This window comes from Mirounga angustirostris, unplaced genomic scaffold, assembly GCF_029215605.1.
Source record: "Mirounga angustirostris isolate CCGP_5_RB_7025 unplaced genomic scaffold, mMirAng1.0.hap1 SCAF_13, whole genome shotgun sequence".
Classification (NCBI taxonomy): Eukaryota; Metazoa; Chordata; class Mammalia; order Carnivora; family Phocidae; genus Mirounga; species Mirounga angustirostris.
The window spans coordinates 5572501-5587484 of NW_026991721.1; the positions used below are offsets into that span (position 1 = coordinate 5572501).

At 57.5% G+C, this 14984-nt stretch overlaps 1 protein-coding gene across 2 annotated transcripts; it reads right to left on the bottom strand.

Annotated features, from left to right (window-relative positions):
- Positions 1-4991: 4991 nt before the first annotated feature.
- On the bottom strand, positions 4992-14831 carry RHOD (ras homolog family member D). 2 transcript variants are annotated; one of them, XM_064576110.1, is made up of 5 exons: positions 14627-14831; positions 9786-9873; positions 8886-8995; positions 6971-7080; positions 4992-6397 (listed from the first exon to the last, which is right to left on the bottom strand). In XM_064576110.1, the coding sequence occupies exons 1-5, from the start codon at positions 14756-14758 to the stop codon at positions 6235-6237; spliced, it is 603 nt and encodes a 200-aa protein (XP_064432180.1). In that variant the 5' UTR covers positions 14759-14831; the 3' UTR covers positions 4992-6234. The 2 variants fall into 2 exon arrangements, with proteins under 2 accessions (XP_064432180.1, XP_045749156.1); XM_045893200.3 differs by having other exon boundaries at positions 5752-6397; positions 6946-7080.
- Between the last annotated feature and the right edge of the window lie 153 nt (positions 14832-14984).

Here is a 14984-nt window from a genome sequence, read left to right on the forward strand (position 1 = left end):
CGCTGGGATTCTAATCCTAGATTCTGACGCTAGAGCCCCAGCATGATTTTCATTCTAAGGCCTCCCATACTCGCTGAACGGTCAAGTCCTTGGCCACTCCGAGCCTGTTTTTTCTTCGGTAAAATGTTGGGATGGGCACGGCTAGTGGGTGGCGGCTCGTGGGAGTGCGTGGTGCCCCACAGTGCTCCAGGCGGGGTGATGGGGCAGGTGTCCTCTCCTGGCCTGCGCGCCGGCCTCCCCTGTCCTGGGGAAAGGCTCCTCTCCTTGGACCCTGCTGCCCTCTGCTGGTGGAGGTCCGGCTACCTGGCCAGTGCCCAGCGGAGGTCCGGAGCCTGGGCTGGGAGTCCCGTCCTGCGTGCAAGAGCCCAGCTCGCCCATTCACTGCTTTTGGTCCCACTCTTTAGCTTTCTGAAACGGTTTCCTCCTCTCTGAAGTGAGGGGATGATGAGGACTGAATGAGGGAGGATGTGCAGAATGTCACTGACAGACTGCCTGGCCAGACAGGGCTCTGTGATGCTCTTCTGGTGGGCAGACAGGAGCACCGGTCCTAGAACAACCCTGTTTCAGATTTGTGGGTGTGAGGGGAGAGCTCTTTGTCTTACATTCAGCAACCCCCCCATCCCCAGCTCCCCTCTTATTTATCTCAATGGGAGAAGCAGGCTGAAGATGCATGCTCCCTCCCCCACTGGTTGTGTCCACATTGGAACTCCCAGGGAGGGTGGAGGATGGAGGTTTGGAAGGCATGGGCCACGTCCTGCTCACTCCCACATGCCCCTGCTTGGTGTTCAGTGTCTGGAACAGGGACGGCACATGGTGGACAGCCAATACGTATTTCCTAAACAAATGCATCAAGTGTCTGCCTTGTGATTAGGACCAGGCTTGGTGTCTCCACAGACGCGAGCCCCACAGGAAATTCCAGCCCATCCTCCTGCCTCCCCTCGGAGGGTCGGAGGGTTGGGCCAAATCTGACCTGTTAAACGGAAGCATTTAGTTGGAGATCAAGCCCTAGAAGGCATGCAGGGTGGCCAGTCAGCTATCCTGCTCTCGTGGATGGTGGATCTCTCTGCCCCTCAGCCTGCTCTCAGGTTTTGTTGGTTCCATCACCAGGGGCTTTGGGATGACTTCCTGGGGGGGCCATGAGTTCTCAGCCTCCAAAAGAAGGGCCCCCAGGAGCAGAAGGAAGCCAGAGAAAACAAAGAGAGTGGCCCAAAGTGGGGTGATCTGGCCGCCGCCCTCTCCTCCCTGCACCCAGATGTGGGGCTCAGGGTGCCGCACAGGCAGAGTGAGAGGGAAGCTTTGTGACTCACGGAGTGTGCCCCACCCTCCCGCCGAAGGATGCCAGGGAGTGCCTGTTCTGGAGGAGGTGACTTGGGGTCCCCACCCCCACCCCTCGCTTTCCCGGCAGACAACCCCAAGGCTGGCGGAGGCGGTGTGGAGACACGAAGACACTGCGGTTTGTGGCTCTTGGCCCTGGCTGGCCTCTGGGCTGTGCCTTCCCTGGGCTCCCACTAGTCTGGCCGCCGCCCTGCCCGGCCGGGTTGTGAGGAACTGAAAGGGGGGCTTGGCGGGTGCGGAGGAGAACAGCAACCCAAAATAACAACCCTGGTTCCTCGGCCAGGCGTCTCCAAGGGCTGCCACTCACTGTGCCCTCCTGTGACACCTGGGTGGCCGTGTGGGGCAGCCTGGCCACATCCACCTCTCCCAGCGCCGCCAACAGGGAAGGGGCTCGCCTTCTCCAAGTTTCTCACGCAGGGGAGAGGCCTGCATTCTTCCCTCACTCTCAGCGTCCCCACCCTTCCCGCAGTCCACCCGGGGCCGCCGCCTTGGCTTCCCAGCCCAGAAGTCACCCAGCCTTGACCTGTGTGGGCTTGTTTCTCGGGTCGTGTCTGGACGTCTGCGGCTGCCCAACTGGTCTCCCGCCCCCGCCCGCCCAGCCATCCTGCCCAGTCTGCCACCAGACTGTCATCTCAAGGAGCCCAATCCAGTCGTTCCCACAGCAGGGAAGCAGAGCCCAGTTCCCTAGCCAAGGGGCCCGTGTAAAGTCAACGGACCCTATGGGGTGCGTGCCGTGCAGGGGAGTGGATGAGTCGGCAGGTCCACGGGCTTCCTGGGCAAGGGGGTGTCTGAGCTGGGCTCTGAAGGATTTGCAGATGGAGGGGGGGATTTGAACAGGCAGTGATCAGGAGGAAGGGCATACCGAGGTGGGCCAACAGCCTGAGCAAAGGCTCAGAGGCTTGGACTGGTCTGTAGTGCTCACCGGTCTGGCTGGAGTGTCAGATGTCCCAGCCTGAGGCAGGGGAGGTGGGCGGCAGCCAGATGTAGGAGAATTCAAGCCCCCAGCTGGGGAAGCTGGATGACCTTCTTTGGGCAGAGGGGCTGCCGAAGGCTCAAGGTGATGTGACTGGATCCGTGCTGGGGAGAATGGCCATGAGGGCAGGGGTGAGGAGGAGGAAGAAGGCAAGGAGATTTACGTGGTAACCCAGGCAGGACTGGGTGTGAGCCTCAGTTCATCCCGCGGGTATTTCTTTAGTGCTTCCTATAAGCTGGCACTGTTTGAGGCACAGAGGAATCCGACAAACCCAGTCTGTGCTCTTGGGGAGCTGGAAGTCCGGTGGGGAGACACACAAGACCGTCCCATAGGGTGATGAGCTCTGGAAGAAAGTAAAGGAGAGCAACCAAGGGTGGGACAAGGCGGAGGGAAAGCCAGTGAGTTTTCCTGACTCAGCTGCTCCCCTGCAGGAACCCGCTGAGACTGGGCACGTGCTGACATCCCCCTCTGCGCGGTGGCCCCAGGAGCCCCCTCCCTGCATACCACTGTATCCTCCGTCTCCCTGACCCCATCTGGCTTCCCCTCTGCGCCGAGAGCAGTTCTTCTCTAACCTTGACCTCCTAGCATGTGTCCCCAGTGAAATGCGGAGAGGGTTGAATTAAAATTAAACATCAGGCCTACCTCTGGTCACGTGACCCTCTTCCTCAGGAAACCTGTCCTTCAAGGCCATCCACTGATTGGGCGAGGCCCACACACATGATGCAAGATCCCCTGCTTTACTCAAAGCCTACTGATTCAAATGTTCATTATGTCTAAAAAAAAATCCCTTCAGGGGCAGCATCTAGGCTGGTGTTTGACCAAACAACCAAACTGTCGCCTAATCAAGTTGACACATAAATTTAACCAGCAAACCTGTTTATTTATCTAATCATCTCATTCCTGATAGAACACTGCCAAGAGATAAAAGGCAAGGAAACGGAACTTACTCCTCCCGCTGTCAGGTGAGAAGACTGAGACTCTCCAGGGACCAAGCACATCACTCCTTCTACCTTCTTGTTCATCCTATCGGCCCCCTTGGCCCACATCCTTTTGTCCCGCCTGCCTTGCAAGACTTCACACACATAGCATCTCAGGCTCTTGGGTCACCACGACGGGACACGTCATCCCCTGTACTCACCGGAGATCCTCTTTCCAGGAAGTGCTTTCTCTCTGGTGACTTGAGGCACAGGGGATTCCAACAAACCCAGTCTGTGCGCTTGGGGACTGGCAATCCAGTGGGGAGACACACAGGACCATGCCACATGGTGACGAGCGGTTGGACCCCTCCTCTGTGCTTATCCCAGGGCATTGCAAACACACCTGGCTTTGAGGGCACAAACCTCGATTCCCTGTGTAATATCCCTAGCCCTGGGGCGCCTGGGTGGCTCAGTTGGTTAAGCGACTGCCTTCGGCTCAGGTCATGATCCTGGAGTCCCGGGATCGAGTCCCACATCAGGCTTCCTTTGCTCTGCGGGGAGCCTGCTTCTCTCTCTGCCTCTGCCTGCCACTCCCCCTGCTTGTGCTCTCTCTGTCAAAATAAATAAAATCTTAAAAAAAAAAAAATATCCCTAGCCCTTGTCCTAGCGTGGGGCACACCAGAGAGCTCCTGAGACACCGGGCTGTTGAAAGAACAAATGATGGAGTCCCTGGTTATCTCAGGGAAGGAGCCCACGCCAGCATCTATGTCTCCCGACCTCTCATTCAGCACCTTGCCCTCGAGTATAGGACAACCTGTCCAGCCCAGCTGTACTTCTTGCAATGTGTTCCCTGCTTCCTGCATGCTCCTTTATGGCCGGCACTGTGCTAGGCACCCAACAAGCATTGTCACTTCCTTCCCATAACAACCCTGTGGGATGGATATGATCGTTCCCATTTGCCAGATGGGATATTGAGGCTCAAAGAGTATAACTCTCATAAAACCGCATAGCTATGGAAAATGGCGGCACTGACATTCGAACCCAGATCTGCTACTGACTCCAGAGATGGAACACTCATCAGTGCCAACAGGCCAAGCCACGTCCTCAACTAGGGGCTGGGGACAAAGAGACAAAGCAAACAAGGGTCCTGATTTCACGGAAGTTGAGGTCTAGTGCAAGAAGATGGATGTGCAAGAAGTCAGCGTGAAGAGCATCATAGCAACATAACCTCAGGGCTCCAGGAACATGGATTTTGGGAAATTAGAGAAGACGGCTGTCTGAGCTGGGCTTGGGGAGGGCAGGAAGGGGAGAATAGGGAATATTCTGGGCGTGGGGTGTGCTTGGCGGGGAGGAGAAATCAGGCTAGAAATCTAGGCCAGGAAATGTTATTTCCCATTCCTGAGCAGTTTATAGTAAAACCTTGGAGTGGAGCCTGTAATCCACGTAGGGTTTCTGGAGCAGGCCAATAACATCATTTCACCTGCCTCAGTTGAGCTCTGTAACCCAAGCCATGAGCCCTCCTCTGGCACAAGTGGTCCTTCTCTTGAGCTGTTTGTCTTTGTCCTTTTCTCCCTTTTTTTTTAAAGATATATTTTTATTTTTATTTTTTCAAAGGTTTTATTATTTATTTGAGAGAGCGAGCACAAGCCAGAGAAGGAGGGATCATCTCTAGACTCCCCGCTGAGCACAGAGCCCCATATGGGGCTTGATCCCAGGACTCCCGGATCATGACCTGAGCCGAAGTCAGATGCCCAACCGACTGAGCCAACCAGGCACCCCAAAGATTTATTTTTAAATAATCTCTATACTCAACATGGGGCTCGAACTCACAACCCTGAGATCAAGAGTCACACGCTCTACTGAGTGAGTCAGCCACATCCCCGTGAAGTGGTCCCTCCCTTGAGCTATCTTTTTTAAATTTTATCTGAGAGAGAGAGCCCACGTTCGAGTGTAGGGAGGAGCAGAGGGAGGGAGAGGGAGAGAATCTCTAGCAGACTCCATGCTGAACACGGATCCCGGCGCTGGGCTTGATCCCACAACTTACCTGAATCTCCAGCCTGCCCTACCGGTGTCGGACTTGCCAGGCACTGTGATCCCATGAGCCAATTCCTTACAATTTCTCTCTCTCTCTGCACATACACACACACCCTATTGGTTCTATATGGTTCTGTTTCTCCGGAAAACCCTAATATAATATTATTGAGTATGTTACATATATTACATCTCTGCAATATTATATATTTATCATAAACAAAAAACCCCCACTTGTAAACCTTTTGTAAGCACTTAATGGGTGCCAGGCACCTGCTAAGCTCTTTGCGTGTCTCTCATGATGCCCCCTTACTCCTCTAAAGGCTCCATGACATCATCTGTGATCGGTCCCATTTCACAGATGAGGATACTGAGGCACAGAGGGTTCAAGTAATTTGCCCAAGGTCCCAAAGTGATAAAGCCAGGTTTGGATCCGGGTAGTCCCATTCCAGTGCCTACATGTGGTGGGTTCTTTTCTGCTATGGAACATGTATGTAAAGCAAGACACGTGACATAACTGGCAAGCAATGTAGTTTTAGTTGTTATAGTTACCACTGGATGGGCAGGGGGCAGGGGGATGGGGAGGGTGTGAGTTGTGGCCCAGGGTCCTGGAAGTGCCAGGTCCCGAAGGTGCAGCCCTGGGAATAGCACTGAACAGGCTGCTTCTGGATGCGTGGGTCCAGGCTGGGAGCTGGGAGTCTGGGAGTCATTTTTAGGGGACTCCAGGAGTAGCCCTCTACAGGGCAGGTGGGCTCTGGAAGCCCCTTCCTCAGGCCTTGGGCGGGGGTTACGCTCTAGTCCAGGGATTACAGCCCCAGGGTCAGGGGCCCGGCCTTGGTGGTGTCCATCTGTTTGAGGTGCAGTTCGGTGATCACAGCCTCGGGACTGGGTCCAGCCCAGCCAACTGGGCAGCTCAGCGCCCAGCTCCTTCCTGAGCTGCTGGGGGGGTTGGGGCAGGGAGGGCCTCAAGATGTCAGGTCACCACGCAACAGCTCCGGGTAACCCTCCTCCAGAAGTTGCGACTGCGGCTGCTGAGGGCCACCTGCGCTGCTTCCTGGAAGACCGCGTGGACGTTTTCTTGGAGCAGGGCTGAGCACTCGAGGTAGGCCACTGCACCCACGGACCTCGCCATCTCCTGGCCCTAACAGAGAGAATGGAGGGGGCTGCCTTGAGGTGGCGGCCTCTGGGCAGGGGGAGAGCTCACATCCCGCCTCCCCATAGCCCTCTTGGCCATCCTAGGGAGTCTCCAGGACAAAAGTGGAAGGTGAGTTTTTCCAGGACACCCACAGCTCCTGCCCCTGGGTTGACCAAGCACTCTCATGGCTTCCTTGGGTTTCCTGCCTCAGTTCTGGGATGCGTCCCTGCCTCTCAAGGCACCAGCTAACCCACTTCACAGATGTGTAGCAGAGAGGGGCCTATGGCCTGAAGAGCTGTGGCCTCAGCTTCCCTATCTGTGAAGTGAGTGGGTAGGATTACCTGAATGGGCACACCACCCGCTCTCCCTTCCATAGGCAGAATCTTCTAGAGTATTCTAGGTACCATTTCCAAGCCCAGACCATTCCAAGATGACCCCTACCCTAACCCACCCCCTGAGTGTGCTGGACGCTGCTGAGAGGCTGGGCGGGATCAGCATACCCCGAGGTTCCCCCTCCCGGGACCCACTCCCCACCCCTGGGCTGGGTTTCCTACCCTGTGGTAGGTCACAGGCTCCAACCTATTTTTCCGCAGCTTCTTCACCAGCAACTTGTCCTTGCGCAGGTCAGTCTTGCAGCCCACGACAATGATGGGCACCTCCTTGCAGAAGTGGTTCACCTCTGGGTACCACTGCGGGGAGGGTGGCAGTGCGGGTGTGTGTGTTAGCCAATGGGATTGCTGTCCCTCCCCACAGATGGGGAGAAAGGGCCACCCTCTCACTCCCCAGGTGGACTTCAGCAACGATTATCAGCGCAGCCAACATTTAGGGAGAATTACTCTGTGCTAGGCTCTAAGACTTCACACGTATGAACTCTTCAATCCCCCAAGTCCCTACAAAGCAAGTTCTGTCATCAGGCCCATTGTACAGAGTGCAGTAACTGAGGCTCGGTGAGGCTATATAACTTGGCCTTGGTCACACAACTGGAAGTGGCAGGATTTGAGCCCAGGGGCTGGGGCCCAGAGCCCTGCTCCCGCATGGTCTAGAATCCTGCCACTCTGCAAGGTAAGGGGCCCCAGGACCGCCTCCCAAGTGGGTAAAATATATGAAGAAATAAGTCATCCTTTAAAAATAAAGCAGCTCACAAAATGGTTGCAGCAGCTGTTTGCCTGTTGGAGGGAACACTCCTATTCTGTGTCAGCTGCTCTCTGGAATGCGAGGCTCCGGGGCCTGGTTATTTCAGCCTGGGCAGCAACTGGGGAGTCTAGAATCCGGAGACAGGGGATTTATATCTCCAGGAGTGCATGCCTACTCAGTTTGTCTGTTCAGAAAAAACTGGCATCAAACCATCTGGCTCCCGGAGCCAGATGGGGCCCGGGTGGGGTCCTGGGCTTACTCCCCATACTCCAACCCCTCTACAAAACTGCGCCTGATCCTGGTCTCCCCCGTGACTTCACCTTGCTAAATCCAACACTGAATCCTCAGCCTTCATCCTGTCTGAGCCCTGGCACCAGGCAGGGATCTCTCCCTCCTCTACCGCCTGGTTGGCACTTTGCCCTAGGACCCTGCTCTCTTGCTTCTCTCCAGGTGACCTTCCCATGTGCAAGGCTCTTCCCCACCAGTGCTTCCTAAATGGATCTGCCCAGCTCAGCCTGGCCCTCTCCCGGGAGCTGCAGACTCAGACCTCCAGGTCTACCTGGCCCTCCACTGCGATGTCCAACAGGCCCCCATCTCCCACCTCCCTACCCTCCACTTGCTCCTTCTCATCTTGGGAAATGGCAAGGCCGCCTTCCACTCGCTCTGGTCAAAACATCTCTCCCACTCCCAACCTGGGGATAATACTACTGTTGGCTCTATCAGGTTGTTAGGGGCAGTAGATGAGTGAATGGGCAGAAGTGCCCAGAACGGTGCTTGGCCTGAGCGAAGTTCTCAGTCAACATTACCATCGCTGTTGGGGTTCATGTTACTCATGCCGTCACCCGCTGTGCTCTGATGAACCCCTGGCACGCTGTTTGCATGCCCTTCACCTGGAGGCCCCGGCGGCAGCAGGGCAGGAGCAGAACAACTCAAGGGCCCACACCCCTGGCACCTGTGGGCAGTGAGCAGCCTTGGGAACCCCTGACATGCCTGGGGGGCATCTTGGGAGGCTGCTGAAAGCTACCAGTTACACAGAAGGGGGCTGCCCATACATGCAACCTCGGGCAGGCCCAGGCTGGGGAGATGCGGGGCCTCTGGGTGACCCAGCATACTCAGGTAGGTCACGGTGGAAAGAGCCACAGCATTCTCAGTCCAGACCCTGCCACCAAATCCCTAAGGGACCTCTGGCAAGTTGCTGCCTCTGCTCTGGGCCTCAGTGTCCCCATATACACACCAAAGGTGCTGGATTCGATGTCATCCGGGGCCTGCTACGCTCTGACAGGCTGCGGAGTCAAGGCTGGGGACAGAGCAGGGTGGCCTGGCTACGGGGGCTGTACCTCCCCGGGGCCCTGGTACCTACCCGGTTGAAGATGTTGTCAAAGCTGTGCGGGCTGGTGACATCGAAGCAGAGGAGAAGGACACTGGCGTCGGGGTAGAAGAGGGGCCGCAGGCGGTCATAGTCAACTTGCCCTGGGGAGAGTGGGGGTGGGCACTCCCTTCAGATCTTCCCCAACATCAGGGAGGTCATCCCAGCAGATGGGGGAGCCCGGATCAGGGCGTGGTTGTGTGCCTCGTGGTCTGATTTAAATGTGGTGCCTGGGTGGCCACTCCACGTGAACGTTTCCCTCCAGGCAGTATTCCCCTGGCTTGCCCGTAGGCTGTGTTAGCCCTGGTCTGGGTGAGACCACTTGCTGAGAGAGCCCTGTTCTGGTAGGAGTCGGAGACAAGGCAGAGGTCTCGCCTGCAGGGACAAAGCCTGCTTTGCCCTGGGCTTTGCCCTGGGCTTGGGGGGTGAGGAGTAGGAAGCAGGTAGGACCCAGGACAAAGGCCCCTTATCCCCTGCATGGTCAGGGGGCTGCTGGGATACCCTGGGGTGAGCTTTCAGTTCTGGTGTGGATTTGACTGAACCCTATGTGGATAAGGTCAGGAAGCTGGAGGGCAGAGGTCAAGGTCAGGCAGATCTTACAAAAGCTAAAGCCAGGGTGGAATGCTTAGGAGGCCAGGAATAGTTTACCCCTTGAGAGAAAAGAGCTCTGGATCCCCCTTGTCTCCAGGACACAGTTGGCTACCCTCTGTTGGGGGAGGCAGCGGATGCAGGCGCAGGAGCAAAGAAGGTTCAGGTTCCTGGGGACCCTAATCCTGGCCAACACCTGTCCCTGGGAGATTGGTGAGACTGGCTGGGCCTCTGTGGTTCAGGAGGAAGGGGGCAGGGCTTGGCTCCTGGGCATGGGGGGCCCCCGCCTCCCACCTGCACACCCACCTGCTGTGTCCCAGATTTGGAGGTTCAGGGGTTTGCCCTTCATTTGCAGATTAACGGCGAGCCGCTCAAACACAGTGGGGGTGTAGCTCTGAGGAAGAAGGGGGCAAGGCGGAGGCTGTGAGGACAGCTGCTGAAGCAGGGTGGGCCCCGGTGCCCAGGCCAGAGCCCTTGAATGCCTGTAGCACCTCCTGCCCCTTCTTTGGGAGTCTGACAGTCTGAGGGAGGGAGTTTCTGGGAAGTAGGTGGCCAGTGGGGGTGAGGCCTAGAGCTGCCACCTCCTAGCTGTTTGCCCCAGTGCGGCACGGAACCTCCCCAGGCTTCTCAACTGTAAAGTGGGACTATGAAAAGCCCCTACGGCAGCGTGTTGCCGTAAGGATTCAGAGCAGAGCCTGGCACACGCTAAGCACCCCACATGTACCAGCTACTGTTATTTTTATCTTTGTCCCCTTGGATGGGGGACTGTCCCATTTCTGAGCCTTCCTTCATGCTGTCCCCTCCTCCTGGAATGACATTAACCTACATTTGCTCGTTCGATTGTTCATTCATTCATTCATATATTCATTCAGTAAACAGTGGCACCTTCTCTAGATAGCTCCCCAGATCTCTGGATACTGGGGAGCAAGTAATAAATTAGACTCACTGCCTACTCTGGGGAGCTTGTGGCTTTGAGGGGGGTCCCTGCTTTGCTTCTCAACCTCTCATAATCCAACCAAGACCCCTGCCCCATGCCACCTCCCGCAGGAGGCCCTTCTAGATCCCTTCCCACATCCTCTCCATTTCTGCCTTTTTTTTTTTTTTAAAGATTTATTTATTTATTTGAGAGAGCGAGAATGAGAGAGAAAGAGAGAGTACATGAGAGGGGGGAGGGTTAGAGGGAGAAGCAAGCTCCTTGCTGAGCAGGGAGCCCGATGCGGGACTCGATCCAGGGACTCCAGGATCATGACCTGAGCCGAAGGCAGTCGCTTAACCAACTGAGCCACCCAGGCGCCCCTCCATTTCTGCCTTTCTTGTCAGCCCTGTCTGGCATCAGGAGGAAGTCACTCGGGCCCCAAGCCCTGCCACCCCAGGCGGAGAGCCTGACACACTCCCTCTCCGTAAAGGCTGGATGAATGGAAACAGGATGGGTTTGGTACACCAACAAAATGCAGGAATGAGAAGGGGGAACGTGCAACAGGTGAGGAGGTTGTCAAAACTCGACCACGACACAAGCCCTTTGCTGGAGTGGCACGCTGGACCAGCTACAGCTAGGGTCCCCAAGGCTTGCTCACTTGCTCAGGGTTGGTCGGTGGGGCCACAGCATGGGGAGACCCTGGCCTCCTGTCCTCCCCACTTCCTAGGCCAGGTGGCGCCCGTACCTGCCTTGACTCAGGCGGACTTCAAGCCGGTCTGCCTGCCTGCCGCCGGCACTGAGTCAGGCCCTGAGCTGCTGGAAGGGGCAGCCCCTTAGTGGTGGGTCAGTGTGGGCCTCCAGGCCACTTGGGGAGGTACAGGGGGAGGGTGGGGAGAAAGGTGAGTCCCAGAGTGGGCTATGGAGAAGTCGAGGATGGCCCTGGGATAGGGGTTCAATCCGCCCTGGACTCTAGTCACCTGTCACTCCCTCTACTCGGAGGTACAGACAAGGGCTCCACCTACCTCCCCAGCGCCCGGCCTGCCCAGGGCCCCTCCCTTCGGGTCCCCTGCCTGGCGGGAGACAGTGGGACATGATGGCTATAGCACTAGCTTTGGACTCAGATGTTCCTGGCTTAGGACGGGCTCTGGCCCTCACCAGCTGTGTGACCTTGGGCCTGTCCCCTCACTGGTTAGAGGAGAAGAGTGTCCCTTTACAGTGTGATAGGGGAGGCCACGCCAGCTGCTGTCCATCCCTCCAGGTGGTGTGTCCTTCCCCAGCCTGTCACCATGGAAGGGACTGACACCTGGGTCCACTCACCCACCTCCCACCTGTGGCAGGACCCCTCCTGATCTGAGGTGGAGGGCAGCCGGCCACGAAGCTCTGGGGAGGCATGTATCAGCACTTTGCAAATGCCTGTGGAGATGACCCTATCATCCACATTTTTTGGGGATCTACTGTGCATGGCCCTCCACCTGGTCTCTGATCCCTGTAGTCTCAGGAAGTTAGTGCCATCCCCATTTTCCTGATGACACAGCAGGGAGGTGACTTGCCCAGGGTAACACAGTGCCAGCTGGCTATGGATGGAACCGGGTCTTTCTGGCTCAAGAGGCCAGGCTCGGGGGCGCCTGGGTGGCTCAGTCGTTAAGCGTCTGCCTTTGGCTCAGGTCATACTCCCAGGGTCCTGGGATCGAGCCCCGCTCAGGCTCCCTGCTTGGCGGGAAGCCTGCTTCTCCCTCTCCCACTCCTCCTGCTTGTGTTCCCTCTCTTGCTGTGTCTCTCTCTGTCAAATAAATAAATAAAATCATTAAAAAAAAAAAAAAGATGCCAGGCTCTGTCCCAGGCCATTGGCCTCTCCTGAGGTCACCGACTCTCCAGCCCCTGGTATCAGGAGTGGACAGGAAAGCCCCATTCCAGACTGCGTGGCTTTTAACTGGCATAACCTCCCCCTCCCCCCCGCCATAGACTTTGTCTACACTCTCTGTTGTGTTCTTCGAGCCACCAGGCAGGGTCACTCTGACCACTAAGTGTCTAATCTTATCTGTTGAGCTGTTCTTTGCCAGAAAGGCAGGGCCAGGTCTGAGCCAGACCAGGGGAGAGGTGACTCAGGCTTGGGTCTGCCCTCATGGGGCTCACAGACAGACAGATGGATCATTGCAGGATGGGGGAACGTAGTTCAAGAGAGGAGAGTCAGGGGTTTCACACCCATGAGAGTCCCTGTGCGGACCAGGAGGGACTGAGCTGGTTCTGGAAGGCAGGGCTGGTCCTCCCTGCCCCCTCCTCTCCCCACCCTTCTGTGAGACCCCTGGGCTTTGGAATGATTGCTAATCCAAACGTCAGCCAGGACTGGGCAGAAGCTGGTGCCCAGCCTGGACTTCCCTCTACCTCAGGAGTCTCTCTACTCTGCTCCCTGGCTTTGAACCCGAGGCTGGGCCACAGCCAGACAAGGGTTCCTGAGGCCCCTTCAAATCCCAGCCTACTCTCTGCTCTTTGGGGGACTCGAGGTCTTCTAGCTGCTGGTTCCCTGAGCTTGGAGGCCTGCCAAGAGGAGGAGTCTCGGGGCCGGAGCAGAAGGCTGGTCTGGCAGGCAGAGCACTGGGGACTGTGGAGTGTCCTGGTCAGGGGTGGGGAGATCTGGGCTCTTGACTTGCACTACCACTGGGCCCTGCTCCCCAAGGCAAGACTGTCTCTTAGCTTCAGTTTTCCCACCTCTAAAATGAGGCCTTTCTGGTGCTTGGACCTTGTGGTTCTTTTAAAAGAAGCTTCTTTCTCGTGCCTGGAAGTAGAGGGGTCCTCTAACAGATGAGGAGCCTAGACAATGACAGGTCCATCTCCCTGGTGACAAGCATGTCCTCCCTTCCCCTGGCCAGGCCCAGCCTGCCCTTCAAAACACACATTCCATCAACTTCCAGATGCCCATTTCCATGTTGCAACCTCTCTGGAATCAGGATGAGCCTTGCCATCAAGGATGTCTCAGGGCCCGGGACACCCCTCCCAGCCGGTCTCCTAGACCCTGGCTGGCCTGATCCCTCTCCCCACCATGCCATAATTGTTGGGTTACTTTGGGCAGTGCCTGGGGGCCTAGAAACTTGTCCCACCCAACTTAAAAAAATTGTGACTGGCCAGAGGAGGTGACGTCAGCTCCATAAACCACAAAGCAAGAGTTGGCTCGATGCTGCCACAGTGAAAAGGAAGGTCTGACACTTTTACCAGGCCTAGCCTCTCCTGCCTCCCCCATCAGACTCCCAGGGGCCTGCAAAGCCCAGGGGTTTGGAGGATGATGGGACAGGCAGGAGGAGATGAGATGCTGGAAGCAAACCCATGGACTCCCAGAACTGGGCTGAACGGTGGCAGAGTGAGTGGGTCCAGCCCCCGTCCTGGTGCCTGGGAGCCCGCCTGGACAGACTGAGCACGCTAGTGAAGGACTGACAGCCAATGTGCCCAGCGCGTCCAGGATGTCCAGGCACACACGGGCTGTCTCTCAGCCCTACCCTAATTCCACCTCACTGGGTCACTGCCCTCTGAGGTTGTGTGAGGAAATGGAGGCTCGGAGAGGGTAAGCAAGGTACCAAGGGCCACAAGGTTTGTTAGAGGAGAGCTGAGGTGCCAACCAAGCTATCTGACTTGAGTCTGGTGTGCTCTGACCTCCACGACAGAGCCCACCAGAGGTCCCTTGTACATGCAAGAGCTGGTGGAGAAGAGATATTTCCCAAATTTCAGTGAGTCCTTCTTGCTGCAGACTCAGAGCTGAGCCCTTGACCTGTGTTAACTCACTCTTCACAGTGACTCTGGAAGGTGGGCACCATCCTTACTCCTATTATGTGGTCAAGAAAACAGGCACAGAGAGGGTAGGGGACTTGCCCAAGGACACACAGCTTTAAGTGACAAAGCCATGATTCGAACCCAGGCAAGTCTGGCTCCAGTGCCCTTAGTCCCTCCCAGCCATGCTGGGCCACCAAGGGCTCTCTTAGGATCTGCGGTGTACCCAGGTTGCCTAAGTCAGTCCCTGTGACACCTCTCCCAGGGAGGTGCCATTCTTGCCACTTTACAGTTGCTACTACTGAGGCCCTCGCTTCCGATGGCGGAGCGAGAACTGCCTTTGAGCCCACACTCCGCCGGGAGACCCCTCGGAGGGCCCGGTGGGTGCACCGGGACGCGCGTGCGGAACTCGCCCGGGAGGCCGGGCGCGCGAGGCAGGGGCGGGGGCGCGGGGCCCGGAGGGGCGGGCACTCACCTCGGGGAAGGCCCCCTCGGCGAAGACCATCAGCAGCGACGTCTTCCCGCAGCCGCCGTCGCCGACCAGGACCACCTTGACCGACCGCGCGCCCTGCGGCGCCTCGGCGCCCGCGGCCTGGGCCGCCTTCATCGCGAGCGGCGGGCGGGCGGGCGGGCGGACGAACGCGCGGGCGGGCGGGCGGGCGGGCAGCGGCGCGGGGCGGCCGGCGGGGCAGGAATGTGGAAGGGGCGGGGCGGCGGGAGGAAGTGCGCGCCGGGCGGCCGGGGGCGGGGGCGGGGGCGGGGGCGCGCGCCCAGGTGAGCGCCCGGAGGCGGGGCGAGCGGCGGGGCTGGCCCCTCGGGAAACCCTTCTGGAG